Genomic DNA, 16,157 nt, shown 5'->3' on the forward strand with positions numbered 1-16,157 from the left:
ATAAGTGTTCCCATATACATGATGGTTTGCTTTTCCCTTGCTACTTTCAAGATTCTTTGTCCTTGACTGTTGATAGTTTGATTACAATGTGTCTTAGTGTGGGCTTCCTTGAGTTTATCTTTGTTTCTTTCTTTTTTTTTTTTTGAGTTTATCTTTGTTGATATTATTTGAGCTTTTTGAATTTGGATGTCCACTTCTTTCCTCATATTTAATTTTCAGCCATTATTTCTTAAAACAAGTTCTCTGTTCCTTTCTCTTTTTTCTTTCTGGGGCTTCCATAATGTTTATATGGATCTGTCAATAGTGTCATATAAATCTCTTAGGTTTTCTTCATTTTTCCCTCCTTTTTTTCCTCTGACTAAATAATTTCAAATGGTTTCTCTTTGATGTCACTAATTCTTTCCTCTGCTTGGTGAAGCATGCTGTTGAATCCCTCTGGTGGATCTTTCAATTAGTTACCGTACTCTTCAGCTCCAGAATTTCTGCTTAGTTCTTTCTGATAATTCCTTTGTTTTCCTTGGTGTTCTCATTTGTTCATGTTTCAGCTTCCTTGATTTCAGTTAGCTATTTATGTGTTTTTTTTTTTTTGTAACACATTGAACTTTGTAAAGATAATTATTTTAAACTTTGTTAAATAATTCACAGGTCTCCATTTCTTTAGGGTTACTTTTGGGAGATTTGTTTCTTTGAGCTACATTTCCCTGTTTCTTCATGCATCTTGTTTTTTGCTTTCATTTGTGCATTTTATTTTTAAAATTTATTTATTTATTTACTTATTTTTTAGTAATCTCGACACGTAGTTGGGGCTCGAATCCATGACTCCCAAGATCAAGAGTCATTCTTCTGACTGAGCCAGCTAGGTGCCCCTAATTTGTGTGTTTTTAAAAAACAGTCCCCTCTCTTAGTCAGTTATGAATTGGCTTCATATCCAGAAGACCTTTTCTAGTAGCACAAGCAGGGAAATCTGGAAGAGTTGCATCTTCTCTGGGCATGTGCATGTAATTCCCTAATTAAAGAGTATTATTAGTTTTCCAGGAGTTTGTAATCTTTTGCTCCATCTGGTGTCTCTCTGCAGTGCTATAACTTCTTTGGTGCATCAAGGAGACTGAGTTCTCTTTTGTTCCGTAGGCATCCAAAGAATGCTGGCTGGTTCAGTCAGCCCTCTGAGTTAGCTGAAACAGAAGTTAGTCCCTTGGGGGGTTTCCCAAAAAGCTGGAATGTTGGATGTACATTCTACTTTTCTCTTTTCTTCCCTAGAGAGAAGCTGTGCGCAGAGTGTTTTCTTCTTACTGCACTGAGCATTGTCAGATTGTGCCTGTGGTGGTGGGTTTTTTGTGTGCTATCTTGCTCCATTATGGGTTTCTTCTTGATACGTAGACTCAAATCTATTATTTCCAGGTATTTTGGGGGGTTGTTGTTTTGAATATTCGTTTTGTTGGATTGTTTTGTTTCTCTTTCTCAGGGACTCCAATTATATGAATGTCATTCCTTCTTTGTTTTACATCTTGCCATTTTTTTTTTTTAAGATTTTATTTATTCATTCATGGCAGACACAGAGAGAGAAAGAGGCAGAGACACAGGCAGAGGGAGAAGCAGGCTCCACGCAGAGAGCCCGACGTGGGACCTGATCCCCGGTCTCCAGGATCACACCCTAGGCTAAAGGAGGCGCTAAACCGCTGGGCCACGGGGCTGACCTTGCCATCTTTTTTTATTCATTTTACTTTATGTCATTTTCATTCTCTTGGTCATTTAAAAACCTTTATGTGATATGTTTTTGTTGGAGTATATTGGCACTTGGCTACTAGTAATTTCAGTCTTCATCTCTGAGATAATTGTCTTTTTCCTTTTTTCCTGAGTTCTTTCCGTTTTTTTCCCAAATCCTTCCTTTTCTGATCTGTGTGTGTGTGTGTGTGTGTTTTCATATCTCTAAAGGTTTCTTTGGGGCATTAAGTTCATTTGTTGTGTTTTTCTTGAAGTGCAGAGTGGAGAGAATTTATTATTAGAGATATAATTGAATCTTTTAAAAAATTTTAATGATAGACTTCTAGGTTATCTTCACTTCTGTAGGTTAAGGGTGGCTCACAGTTTTACTAGTTCTATGGTGCCCTCTTCAGGCTCTGTAAAATGATCTGCTTTTGAGGAATAGGCAAAGAAGGGCTTGTCTCGTTTTGGCTGTTTTATAGCTAGTATTTCAAAATCCCCATTACCTTGTTTTCTGCAGGACAGATGAACTCAGTTTTTATCTTTTCCTTCTCTGCAGGGATTCAAAACTTCATCTTTTGATTTTGATCTCCCAGAATTTTGCCACACTGGTTTGTTTGTGCTGATGGTTCATCTCTCATTCTCTTTGTTCCTGTGGCTTTATAAATTTCTTAATCCTTTATTGGTAAATTTACTATTGTAAGATGGTGAAGTAGATACATGTAGGCATTTAGTCTGCTGTCTCTAACTGGGGGTTTTGCATGTGAATTTTTAAAAAACCAATAAATAATTTTTGAGGTGTGTTTGTGTGTGTGTGTGTGTGTGTTTAATGTAGCCTATCTTAATTGATAGATTCTGATACCCAACAAGTTGGGGCATGAGCTTGGCAAGATGGAAAAGAGACATACAAACAAGGGTTCAGATTTCAGCACTGCTGATTTCTACCAGTGTGGCCAGAGAACCTTGTTAGTTTACCCATCTCCAAAAGAAAAAAAATTCTGCCCTGCACGTTGCATGGTTGTGCTTGGTACTTACATATGACTAAAAGCCATAAGTTATTTAGTTTCTTTTAGTTTGCTTTTAACAGTTTCTCATATATTGCCAGGAAAAACAGAAGGCACGGAGATATGTAAATATCTAGGAAAACACCAAAAAATATTTAGGTATACTACAGTACGTTTCAAAAGGATATTTCAGAATGTAAGAGTCATAGGAAGTGACTTTGTGTATTTTGGTGGTGAGTCTATTTAAGATGAAAAACTTTTTTTTTTAAAGATTTTATTTATTTATTCATGAGAGACACACACAGAGAGAGAGAGAGGCTGAGACACAGGCAGAGGGAGAAGCAGGCTCCATCCATGCAAGGAGCCCGATGTGGGACCTGATCCTGGGTCCCCAGGATCCCCAGGATCACACCCTGGGCTGTAGGTGGCGCTAAACCGCTGCACCACCGGGGCTGCCCAAGATGAAAAACTTTTATACCACTTTTTAAACTTGTGAAAATAATACAGATTTATTATAGAAAATTTGGAAAATATGAGCGAGCAGACACACAGAAAAATACATGGCCCACCTAAAAAAATTTTTGTGGCATATTCTATTTTATATTCTTCTAGTTTATTTTCTCTACACTTATATTCATTTATGTTTATACATGTTATTTATATGTGTTATGTTTATACATGTAAGCCAGCATCCACCCACCTGTCCCTTACCTCAAAAATATATTCTAACATCTTTTCAGGTTAAGAAAGGTCTGCATTATGTTGTTTTTTACTACTACCTAAGAGTTCCATTTTATGTATAAAACATGATTTATATATCTAACTCTGTATTGCCACTTAGACTTTATGGGTTTTTTTGATGTTATAAACAGTGCCGTGAGAAGTATTTTATTTAGTCATTGTTGCCCATTTGTATGTTGCCTTTGATGAATTTCCTAATGAAGTTGGTGGGTCAAAAGAATGCCTTCTTAATGGAAAAGAAATAAAGTAGCACTTGGTTTTTAATATACTTTTAAAAACCAAGTAACTTTACTAATGATAATGCAGCATGTAACAAGGAATCATCATTATTCCTACCAGTCCTTTGCCTCAATAAAGACAAATGAAAACTCTGGTACCTAGTTCCAGGATTTTGTATGTTTGTCACTGGCGTTTGTTACTGTATGAAGCACAGGCCTCAAAAAAAAAAAAAAAAAATGAAGCACAGGCCTCTAGCAGTCATGTCATTGTTGATTTTTTTTTTCCTCAGTTTTTAGATTGAGAGTCTGTCTGATAGTATGGGGAGGGAAATGATAGCTGAGGATTTATTTTAGAGCTAAATTTGGTCTGTAAATTAAAATGGGGGAGTGTGTCATGATCTGGCTCCTTAGTTTCTGGCTGCAGCTCTGTCATCTGCCAGCTGTATTAACAAGAAGAGAGTCATCTATGATCTATTTTTAAATTTCCTCACATGTAAAATTAAAATATTAAATCTTCATCTATTAAAGATGTATTTCAATAATTGGATAATACCTAAAAACGTTTTGTACTTAGAAGAAAGTCCATTATATATCAAAAGTATCTCTTCAGATCAAAAATGTGCTACCAGTTAGCTCAGTTTCCTCTTTGTCACCCATTTTTCTAGAATATTAGCATTACAAGTACATGGTTTTTTATTTTTTAAATTTTATTTTATTTTTAAGAGAATTTATTTATTTGAGAAAGTGAAAGAGAGCACAAGTGGAGGAGAGGGATAGAGGGAGAAGGAGAAGCAGATTCCTTGCTGAGAAGGGAGCCTCTAATGCAGGGCTGCATCCCAGGACCCTGGGTCCATGACCTGAGCCAAAGGCAGATGCTTAACTGACTGAGCCACCCAGGCTTTCCTGTTTTTTTGTTTTTGTTTTTTTTTAATTTTCAGGCTGCTTTTTATTTTTATTTGTTTTTTTTTAAATTATTTATTCATGATAGAGAGAGAGAGAGAGAGAGAGAGAGAGAGAGAGAGAGAGAGAGAGAGAGAGAGGCAGAGACACAGGAGGAGGGAGAAGCAGGCTCCATGCCGGGAGCCCGACGTGAGACTCGATCCCGGGACTCCAGGATTGCGCCCAGGGCCAAAGGCAGGCGCTAAACCGCTGAGCCACCCAGGGATCCCCCTTTCCGTTTTTTATTTTTAACAGCCCATTTTAGCAAAGATGAAATAGTCCAATAACACTCAATTCAGAGTGCTGAAATTTGATTCTCCTGTGTTTATACCATAACTAAGAGCAAATCCTTTGTTTCTTGAGTATCATTTATGTTATAATATCTATTCTTGTCCCCAGATTTTGAGGAGTTAATAAGCATGTGATAATGGATATACTCTGAGAACTATGAAACATTATATAAATGCAAGGTGGCTTTTCATATTGTATCACTTTGACCAGAGGGGTGAAATGTCAGCAAGTAGTAAGAGTGTAGGCTTAAATAATGCTAGCAATTGCTCTTTCAGAGCCTGGCTTTCCTCATTTCTTGATGCTCTCTGTGGTTGTATTTGATCCTCTCACAATTTTTTAGTTAACTCAGAAGTTTTTATTACTAAAGATTCTAAACTGATAGTAATATTTGTAGGGGGTGGTGTATTTAGTGCTCCAAATTGGGATCCTATCCTATGAAGAAAAACATACTTCTTCCTGGTATTGGAAGTGGAGAAACTCAAATCTAAGCTAGCACCCACCCGTCTTTTATTTCAGCTGCTTGCCTTTTATTGAATGTGTCTGAGATTGCCTATTTTGAACATTTTTTTTCTCTGCCTCGATTGTGGTTTTTTGGTTTTGGTTTTTGTGGGGTTTTTTGGCTTTTGCCTTGCTAAATCTCTGTTGATCCTGAAAGTTTTAGTTTAGATTTTACTTTCTTTGGATATCTTTCTCTATCCTCCTTAGACAGTGGTTTGACTAATTGAGAAGAGAGATGCTTGTCAAGTCCAAACATGATTGCATAATTAGGTATCTCTCTTCTACTAGCTAAATTCCTTAATAGCAGAGTTTCTCATTCATTCTTATAATTCTCAGTAACAGGAGTAGTATCTGATACCTACTAGATGCCCTGAAATAGTATTGAAAGAATGACACTAATAAATTCTTAGCCAGTACTCTTTTATCTCTTAGGTAAATTACAGAATGTCTCTCTGATAAGGTGAGACTTGAGGGAATTTCAAGAACAATCTTTTTGGATATTTAGGAACTTTAAGGAAAGGCAGTGTGGCTACAATAAAGGATGGGTAGGGAGAGGTAGAAGCTAAGGTTAGAGAAATAAGGCCTTATAAGTCAATGATCATTTTAATCTTTGATCTGAATATGAAGAGGATCTATTGGGGAGTGACATGACCTAATTTGCCTTCCACAAAGTAAAAGTACTTTGTTGAGAATGATCCCTTGTGGCCAAGGGAGAAAGTAGGCATTAAGTGGTAGAGCCGATGAAAATTACTAGAATCACTATGTATTTTTAATAGGAACTTTTGTTTAACCTTAGTTTAAAAATACTTGCTGTGATAGTAATACAGTCTGTTGAACATTTTTTTTTTTTGAGTTACTCAAAATTTTTTACCTTTGAAGTTTCAGGTGTGTAATTGCAGAAGATAATTAAAACCTGTGACACAAATACTTTTTCTGTCATTTGCATATTTTCCTGTATCCTGGTACTGGTTGACAAACATCTCTGTTAATGTAGCAAACAAGGGATCAGTTTTCTTTTAATTGATATGTTAAATTCTAGTTTGGGAATATATGTATATTTAATCTTTAAAGAAAATTCTGTGTAATAAAATTATAAACATCTAAGATGATAACAGGATGAGCACAAGTATTAAGAGACATCATTGGCAGTGTTTTCTATAGTTTTTTTTTCTATAGTTCTATGCTGAAGAATCTATAATTCTTAAATCACTTTGCAGTTATTAAATAAAGTAAATTTTAAATAGCATTATGCATTGAATTAACAATATTAAAACGACTTATGTTGCCTACTTTACATTTTCCAGGAACATCATTTACAGCGAGCTATTTCAGCACAGCAAGTGTTTAGAGAAAAAAAAGAGAGCATGGTCATTCCAGTTCCTGAGGCAGAGAGCAACGTCAACTATTACAATCGCTTGTACAAAGGAGAGTTTAAACAGCCAAAACAGTTCATTCATATTCAGCGTAAGTTTGTTGATTCATTGTTTTCTGTTTGTAATTTAAATTTATCAATCAGTGAAAATCCTTTCTCTCTTTCATGCCCAAAGAGATTTTAATTTTTCAGTGCATATACACTGATTCATAGAAATGTAAAACATTATGGAATAAAATCTCTCTGTGCTTAACATCTGAACTTGGAAATCATTTTGAGTGTTAGTTGCATTTGGAACATTTGATCTTTAGTATAGAATTTTGTGTAGCACTTATATTTTATTATTATACATCTAAAAGTTGGTGGATTACTGTACTCAAATTTAAGATTTATTTTTAAAGGCCTAGTGGCTATTATGATGCTGATTGGGGTGAATCTTCAGAAATTTTTTAGAATTAAATTCTACCCCTCTACATCTAATTTTTATAAAATTCTATTTCTGCCTCCTTGATACTCTCTTATTTTTCTCCCTATTACTATTTAAATAACAACCATCTCTTTTCTTAAAACGGTTTCACTAATGTCTTATTTTATTTACTACTCTTCTATTGCCTTTCCTTACCCTCTTCTAATGTATCTTCTCCACAAAGTCCACTGGCACCAGAGTGGTCTTCCTGAACTGTCAATCTGATCTAATTTTTCTTTGGCTTAAAATCATGCTCTTCTTTACAGTCTATAAGAGAAGCTTTCAAAGGATGGGTCAGACAGATGCTCATGTTTTGGTATCTTGTCTGATTGTGTAAGAAAAAGCCTTGGGTAATTTAGTTAAAATTGAGATTCCAGGGCTCTGGTTTAGGTCTGCCTTTCTGAGGTATGTGGCCTGGCAATAAGTATTTTTAAAAAGTTCCCCAGGTAATTATGAAATCTCTCTAGATTTAAGACTGACTATAAGACTGACTTTTCTATCAGTTCTAAGATGCACGTTTTTTATTGATCATCTTTGGAATGAGATTGCATATTAAATTGCTGTTGTCCTGAATTCAGGTCTATTTTATCTAAAGAAAACTTATTTTTGCTAAGCACCTAGGGATACTTCCAACAGGAGACCACTTTAAAGTGTTTGTTGTTTACTTGTTTTTAGTCTGTACTGGTAGCTTTAGTTTAAGCTTTAGACCTACCTAGAGTTCAGTTCTCAGGGGGAGATTTTCCCCTCCACCTTTCACATACAGTTGAGAAATGAAGTTCCTTGCTGTTCTTTCTGCATAGTTGGTTTATTTCTTTATCTTAAGCTGAGTTTGTTACCACTTAGTAGTGTATCTTTATGCAGGAATATTCTATTAAACTTCTTAATAGACTCCAGCAGATGTGTTTTTTTTTTCTTTCTTAGAGTACATATAAAGTCATGATGCACCTTGTAACTGATGACAATTTAGATTTGACGGAATTCATAATAGCCAAAATCTCTAGTTTGAACACAAGACCCTTTGTGATTTTTTTTTTCCTGTCTACTCTATTAACCTCATTTCCAGTTGTTCTTCCCCTCACTCTCTTTAGTATAGAAACTAAGGTAAATTACTCACATTTGCCTGGTTGTTTCACGTTTCACACTTCCTTGCATGTGCTATTCAAGTCCTCTTTCCTGTCCTGTAACTCATTTAAGACCTAAAACTCCCCTAAGAAGCTTATCCTGACCTTGTTCATTTGACCTCTGATTTTTACTTATCTTGTTTTTGTTGTATATACCTCTATTAGAGGACTCACTGTACTTTATTAACCGTTCTCTTTCTCCTTTTAAACTATGAGCTCCTGGGGCAGAGACTTATGTTTTATTTTCTCTTTGTGTCTTTAGATGAAAGCTCATGGCTTACAGATGCACAATAAATGGCATGTGTGTTGACTGAATTGTTTTTAAATGACTTTTAAAAGGCTCTTAAATATCAGAACCATTTTCCAGAGATTCTTTGAATTTTGAGAGAAATACGATACAGAAATTATTTATGTGATTTTTTTTTTTTTCCCTCTGTGTTCTTTGACTTTGAGCCCTTTATCTTCCTGAATTTGCTTTGTGTTTGTATCGGGAAGGAGATAACTATTCATAATAGGAATTTTAAGGATTTTTCAAGCCAAAGTGTCTGTCGTAGTTGTCTTTGTATTTTTAGTAACAGTTTAGTAACAGCTAGTAACAGCTAGTAACAGTTTAGTAACAGCTAGACATCAGGACCATATGTAAAAACCACTCTAGAAAACCAAGAAGGAAGAAATTGGGTGTAACCCACCTGGGTCAAACCCATTAGATACAAAAAACATTAATCTTATGTTGGCTTTTAAATTTAATTTCATTGTGTAACTGTGGAAGATAGAATAAAAATAACATTTTAACTTTCATTTTTTTCTTTTAGTCAAAGTAGCTATTCTACATACTATACACAGTATTCTGTACATACAAGTATTGTTTTTTCTATGTACATTTTAAGCTTCTCAGATTTTACTATAGTCTGTGATTGTCGTTTTCAATGCCTATTAATTTTTTATCAAATTGATATTCCACATTTCATTACCTGTGTGCCTATTACTGGCCTTAAACTTGTCTCTACTAAAACTTAAATTCATGTTATCATAGAGATTTTTTTTCAAGGAAGAGCTTTTTTTAAAAAAGTTTATTTATATTTAGTAATCTTTATACCCAATGTGGAATTTAAACTCACAAATCTGTATTCAAAAGTCACATGTTCTTCTGACTGAGCTAGCTAGGGACCCCTCAAGGCAAGTCTTTTAAATATTTTGTGACATAACTTCTTTCTTGAGTCCTTAAGTATAAGAATTCCAGAAAATATTGCTCTGGCTTTTTCCTTTTGTTCTTTACATAATAGATTTCAAAGTATCCCTATTTGCCTGGCTAGGAAAAGACGTACAATTGCCACAGTAGGGTGGACTAGTTCAGGTCCATCACATTGTTTGCCTGGGCTTTGGCAGAAGCGTCTTTATTGGTCTACACTGCTGCTAATGTGATTATTGTCCATTTAGAGTTGTTCAAAGCTTCTCTGTTGTCTATCGGATAAAATTTTAGTTTTGTACTTTAAGGCCCTTCTTTGTGCCTATCCAGCTGTGGTTCTCTGTGGGTTCTTCCACTAGGACACCAACCTTACTGAGTCTGTTGGAAGTAATGGTCTATTTCCTTCTCTAGATGGTAGGATCCTCAGCAGCACAGTTTTACCTCATTCACCATGCAGTCCTAGAATACAGCCTCAATACAATTTTCTTTTTCCAATTCCTCTAAGCCTTCACACTTTCAGCTGTGAATTAATGAGCTCCTTGCAGCACTCTGACTTATGCCATATTTTCTCATACCTTCACACTTTCACATACCTCTTTACTTCTGTCCTCTCTTGTTAGCATATAACTTGTTCTCTGTCTCATCTCCAGGATTACATATAACAGCCTTCTCTAAGCAAAATTCTTGGCACTGTTTACCTCAAGCCTTCCCATGTGCACACTGTCATTGTGGCATTAACCACCTTTGGTTGTGATTGTCTGCCCTTTGTTGTCTCACTAGGCTATAGCAGTCATTAAGAGCAGGGACATATTTTTCCTTTTCCTTTCCTTTCACTGCCCAGTTGTACCTAGCATGTGGGTGTATGCAGTTTAATATTTGCTGAATAAATAAATGAGTGAATCAGTGGGTGATTGAAGATAAAAGTATACACACTATGGCATTTTTGAGATACTGATCTTGTAGGAATCAAAATAACAGAATTGTACACAGAATCAAAAGTAACAAAATTGATATGTACAGTGAAATTGAGGACCTTTGTGGATCCGAGTTGGAAATGAAAAGTGAGCTTTTTATTTACAACAGTGTCATTTTAGGACAAAACTCATATATGCCAGGAGTTGGGAGTAGAGTGATTCCAGTCTTGGTATGGATGAGGCACCATTGTTTCTTCCCATCTCTTTCAGTACTAGTTCTCCATAGTGGCCTGTGCTGGTAGTCTGAGGAACTTCTTTAAATCAGAAACATTGGGGTATTCTTTCCAAGTTGGAAGCATCTTGGAGGCATAGAGTTTTAGATGACGTAAGATACTCCAAAGTGTTCCTCATTTGGCTAATTCTCCACACTGGTCAGTTGGATGACACCTGCATAAGATGCTGCCTCCATTTTTACTTACTGTTACAACAAGTTTACTTTGGGTACCTCAACCCAGATGTTATAATTCATTCATTCCTCTTGGAATTTAAGAACTTCAGCAAATTCAGAACCCAAATTTTTCTCCTTGAGGATATGACTTTGATTACATTGTAATAAGTTCCTTATTTTGTTTTTTTTTTAAGTTCCTTATTTTGACCTTCCATTACCCCTTTTATTTAATATAATATTATACAGTTGACATTATCTCAGAATTTTAGAACATGAAGGAACTTGAGATACTGTTTCAATATTGTTTTCGAAGTGTTCTGAAGTTAATTTGTATCTAGTTTTGAATTCCCCTAAATGGATCTGCAAACTAGGACTCCTTATCTTTTTTTTGAAAGGAAAGGTCTCTTCCTCTTCTCACTGCATTACACACCTACGAACACAGATCAGCAGACCATCTCACCCTGCTTCTTGGCTGAAAGAAAGGAGAGTTTAGGAGGACAGATATAGGTAGGAAGTAGCCTCCTTGTTATCTGCCAGGCAGGGAGAGGAACTTACTGAAAGGAGGTTGACTTCTGCTATTTGTATCGGCAACAAAAATAATAAAGCCTTGGGAAAGTGCCGATCTTTGCCTCTATAATACATAACATGTCAGTACACGTGAGGGTGGCTTCCTCAGTCTGATAAAGCTGACCATTGTCAAATCAACATTGGGAAAAGAAGAAACTTATTCAACGTAAAGTGGACCAATATATTCCACTGCGTTTTCAGCAGGAGTGAGATAGATGCTGGCCTAATATCTAACTTAAGTCTCACTATCCTTGCAATGGCCGTTGCTATTCTCATTAACAAAAATGATGATAATTGACCCTTTATGCTGGTGGGACAAACGTGTTTTGATTGGCAAGCATTGGAAAAGATCCCAAATGAAGAGTATTGCTTTGTTTATACAGTAAAACTCCTTAGTTTGAAAAAGGATGCATTCTAAGAACATCACTTTTTGTAAAAATGTTATTGGGTGTATATTAATAGGTGAATTGAGCATGTGATGAAATGAATCACACATTTACGAAAATAAATATTAGAAAAAAACAGTGCCGTGAATACAGAAGTAGAGTGTATCAGATTTGTGGAGAACACATTCCAGGTGAAGCTAGATTCCACACTGGGATGATTTGAAGGCATGATAACAGGGACAGTGAGCCAGGCTAGACCCTGACGGCAACTCACGTTCAGATCAGCTGGCTCTAAGGATCTTCCTCGCTTCTCAGGATTATGCTGAGCCTCCTATTCTTGGGTAAAGCTGTTAGTGTGGGTGTGAAGGCTGAAATGGTAGAGCAGTACCTGGGTAGCTATGAATACAGGAAAGAGGAGGAAATCCAAAAGTCAGAAAGTGTTAAAGTAATACCAGGTGTTTGGGGGGAAAAGCAAAATAATCATTTGGTGGTCTGACTAGAGAGATGAAAAAGAAGTCGGAGTACAAAGAGAGTGCCTTTTGGGCCTTTATGTATTTATTTATGCCCACTATTAAAAAATTGGAGTGACTGAGTAAAATACATCATAGACTAAAGAGCATGGTTAAAGAAATTGAGAAGAAAACAAAGACACTACAGTAAGAGGTTAAGTCTGATGTGTAATAGTACATATTTTAGGCATGATGCAATTAATAGACAAAAGCAGAAAAGTAAGATTGGCTTTAAGGTGCATATTTCAGTACAGGTTTCCTGGCACTGAAGTGTTTAGAACTCTCCTGTGGGGCCACACAAAGAAGATACTGTGATGTAACCCAGCACACCTGGTTTTGTTAATAGGGGTTACCAGAAACAGGCTTTCAGCATATTTACCTAGCAGCTAGTATCTCCATGGAAGATTCTTCAGTGACACCGCACTGCCCTGAGAGTTGGCACCTTTTAGCATTTTGTATGTCTTCCTATCTACCTTAAAAGACTAAGTTTCCTTCCCATCTTACTCCGTAATACAATTTAATGGGCTGCCTACCTATAAAAATATTTTCTTACATGCATATTTCCTGACAGTTTTAATTGAAGACTAAACTTTTCTTTCCACAGTTACGGGTAAAAGGCATAGTAAAATAGCATTTAATGATTGCCATGCCCAGGTCCTGTTCGTGTTTTACATGTATAAAGTCAGTTATGCCTTAAAGGAATCTTACAAGGCAGCCAGTGTTCTTACTCCCCTTTTAAAGAAATATTTCATAAAGAGTCAAAGTAATGCAGCTAGCAAGTGGAAGAGTCAGAATTTGAACCAGGTCCTCTGGCTCTAGAGTGTGCCTGTTTAACTCTGGTATAGTTTTTCAGTCATAGCTTATCATTCTAAGATGCAAATACTGATACACATTAAACAAATACATTTCTGTTCAAATGTGGCTGATGATAGAATCAACAACGGGAGTAAAGAATTCCTTTTTTCATTTGTTTTGTGTGTGTGTGATGGATAAATTGCAGGATGGAGGATGGTTGTTGTCAATAGAAAAGGAAATCCTGGATGTGAAAGGCAGATACAAACACTTGTTATGACACTTTGCTGGTTTGGCCTGTCAGGGTTGATTGATGAATGGAAGAGCACTGTGCATGAGGATGAAGGAGATGCCAGGAAGAAAGAAAAGCTTGAAGAAAAGGGAACCATGAGAGTAATCTAAACAAGTATAAAAGCACATTTTTCAGTTTTGCTTAGGGTAGTGAGGAACTCTGAAGACAGTCCTGCAACTTTCATGGAAGGAGGTCCAAGTTGGGAAAGGACAGTGTGGCAGTTAATGATTTTAATCTCCCAACTAAATGTTTACAGTGGACAAAGTTTGCTTTGGGTAGAATGGATTGGACTTCATAGGACCTTGATCAAGTAGGTTTTATTGTTTATGTTTAAGAAAAAAAAATCAGTAAATAGTACTTCTCATGGTTTTTCAGAAAAGGCTAAAATGGGAAATAGTTATGTAAAAGATGAAAAAATAAAAGCCTCCATGATGGTGTTTTTTAAATAATCCAAGATAGTATTTTAGTGATTAAAATAATTTTTTCTCACATTCTTTGATAGTTAGTAATCAGAGTTATAGGACCCCCTTTTCCCCCCCGTGAAGGTTAAGTAAAGCCTTCCTTTTCCCTCTAAATTGGACCTTGTTTGAAAATACTTGCTTCTCATCATTGGCTTAAGCATCTCCTTTGTGGGGCACTAGAGTGGCTCAGTCATTTAAACATCCATTCTTCTTTTAGGCAATAGAGATAGGATCTCTCTCTTGGGTCATGGGATCAAGCCCCGCACCTGACTCAGCACTCTTATTACACTCTAATTAGTGCCCCTCATTACACTTTAATGAACAAGGAGTTTTAGACCCAGATTATTTGTGGGTTTGTTATTAGTAAAATAACAGAGATCATGACCAAAGCCCAAGTCAGACACTTCGTCAGCCAAATCACCCAGGCTCTCTGTTCTGTGACTTATTTATTATTTTATACTATTAGGTATTAATAGCATGTATATTTTTGCACATATATAGTTGTAGAATTAGTTTATACTGGTTAAGCAAAGATAACTGACTATACCCAGATATCTAAGTGAGGCTTTTGCCCCCCATTCTATGTTACTGAATGATTTGATTCATTGAGAGTGAATGAGAAAGATAGGAGGTCTGAACAGAAAGTAGGGAAGAATCTCAGGTAGTACATGGAGATCACTGACCCAGAATATTTTTTAAAACACAAAATTGTTTTCACAAAGTAATAGATTTTATTTTTAATAGGTAATGCATTCAGATGATTTCAAAATAAAAAGTATGAAAAAAAACCAAAAAGTATGTAAAAAACAGGTTCCAGTCGCCCTTCCCTTATTTATTTTTTTTTAAAGATTTTATTTATTAATGAGAGACACAGAGAGAGAGGCAGAGACACAGGCAGAGGGAGAAGCAGGCTCCATGCAGGGAGCCCGATGTGGGACTTGATCCCAGGTCTCCAGGATCACCGCCTGGGGTGAAAGCAGGCACTAAACCGCTGAGCCACCCAGGCTGCCCTCACCCTTCCCTTATAAGAAACCACTTTTATTAGGCTATGTGTTCTTTTAGGGTTTTGTTATGCAAATAAAGCCACATAGGAATTTATATTTTTATATCTCCTCTTACACAAAATTTAACATACTATATGTACTTTTTGGCACTTTGACTTTTTTTTCTTTTCCTTTTCTTTATTAAGAGTATAGTCGGGAACTTATCCCCCCCATAACAGCATGTAGAACATGTTCTCATTTCTTTTTTACTATTGCATAATAGTCCTTTGTGTTTGGATGTGCCAGATTATTATCCAATTTCCTATAGAAGGGAACTTGGATTGTTTCCAGACTTTTTTTATTACGAATAGTATCTAAGTGAATAACTTGAATATACAGAATTTCATAAAGGTGCGATTGTATCTATTTCTTACAGAAATTGCCAAATTGCTCTCTATAGGAGTTATACCACTTTGCACTTCCACTAGCAATGTGTGATAGTACTTACTTCCTCGTAGCCTTATCAAAAGACTGCTTTGGATTTTAAAATTTTTTACATTCTAATAGGTGAGAGATGATATACCTTAGTGTATTATTCTTTTAAATAAACCTTTTCTTTTGGAAAAACTTAAGATTTATAGAAAAGTTGCAAAGGTAGTAGAGCGTTCCTTTATACCTCACTTCTGGTTTCAATTTTCTCTAATATTACCATCACACATTACTGTGTCAGACCTAAGAAACCAATATTGGGACATAGTTATTGACCAAAACCCAGACTTTAATTTCTCTTGGTATAGTTTTATTTTTTTTATTTTTTTTTATTTTTAATTTTTTTTATTTATTTATGATAGTCACAGAGAGAGGGGGGGGGCAGAGAGGCAGAGACATAGGCAGAGGGAGAAGCAGGCTCCACGCACCGGGAGCCCGATGTGGGATTCGATCCCGGGTCTCCAGGATCGCGCCCCGGACCAAAGGCAGGCGCCAAACCGCTGCGCCACCCAGGGATCCCTCTTGGTATAGTTTTAATGTATTCCTTATGAATGTGGTTAAGTCTTTTTCTTACTTTTTTAGGAGCTGTTAGCATTTTTATCTCCTGAATTGTTAGTCCTTTGCCCAGTTACCTATTGAGTTGTTAGAAAACAAGAGAGGAAGAGTCTGAAGGAGAAGAGAGATGACTAAGAAAAAACATAATTAGAGGGAGAATAAAAGGATCATTATCTTTATGTACTTGACTTTTTAATTTTAAATCACCATTACATCCTTTAGGT

At 36.0% G+C, this 16,157-nt stretch overlaps 1 protein-coding gene across 2 annotated transcripts in view; it reads left to right on the forward strand.

Moving 5' to 3' along the window:
* The window catches only part of LOC129495530 (enhancer of polycomb homolog 2), a 118,824-nt gene that overhangs the window by 43,175 nt on the left and 59,492 nt on the right, over window positions 1-16,157 (forward strand). For both annotated transcript variants that reach the window (XM_055303114.1, XM_055303115.1), the window contains exon 2: window positions 6,697-6,856. In XM_055303114.1, coding sequence (XP_055159089.1) covers window positions 6,697-6,856 — 160 coding nt within the window. The remainder of the gene's footprint in view (window positions 1-6,696; window positions 6,857-16,157) is intronic.

This window comes from Nyctereutes procyonoides, unplaced genomic scaffold, assembly GCF_905146905.1.
Source record: "Nyctereutes procyonoides isolate TBG_1078 unplaced genomic scaffold, NYPRO_anot_genome, whole genome shotgun sequence".
NCBI classification, from domain to species: domain Eukaryota; kingdom Metazoa; phylum Chordata; class Mammalia; order Carnivora; family Canidae; genus Nyctereutes; species Nyctereutes procyonoides.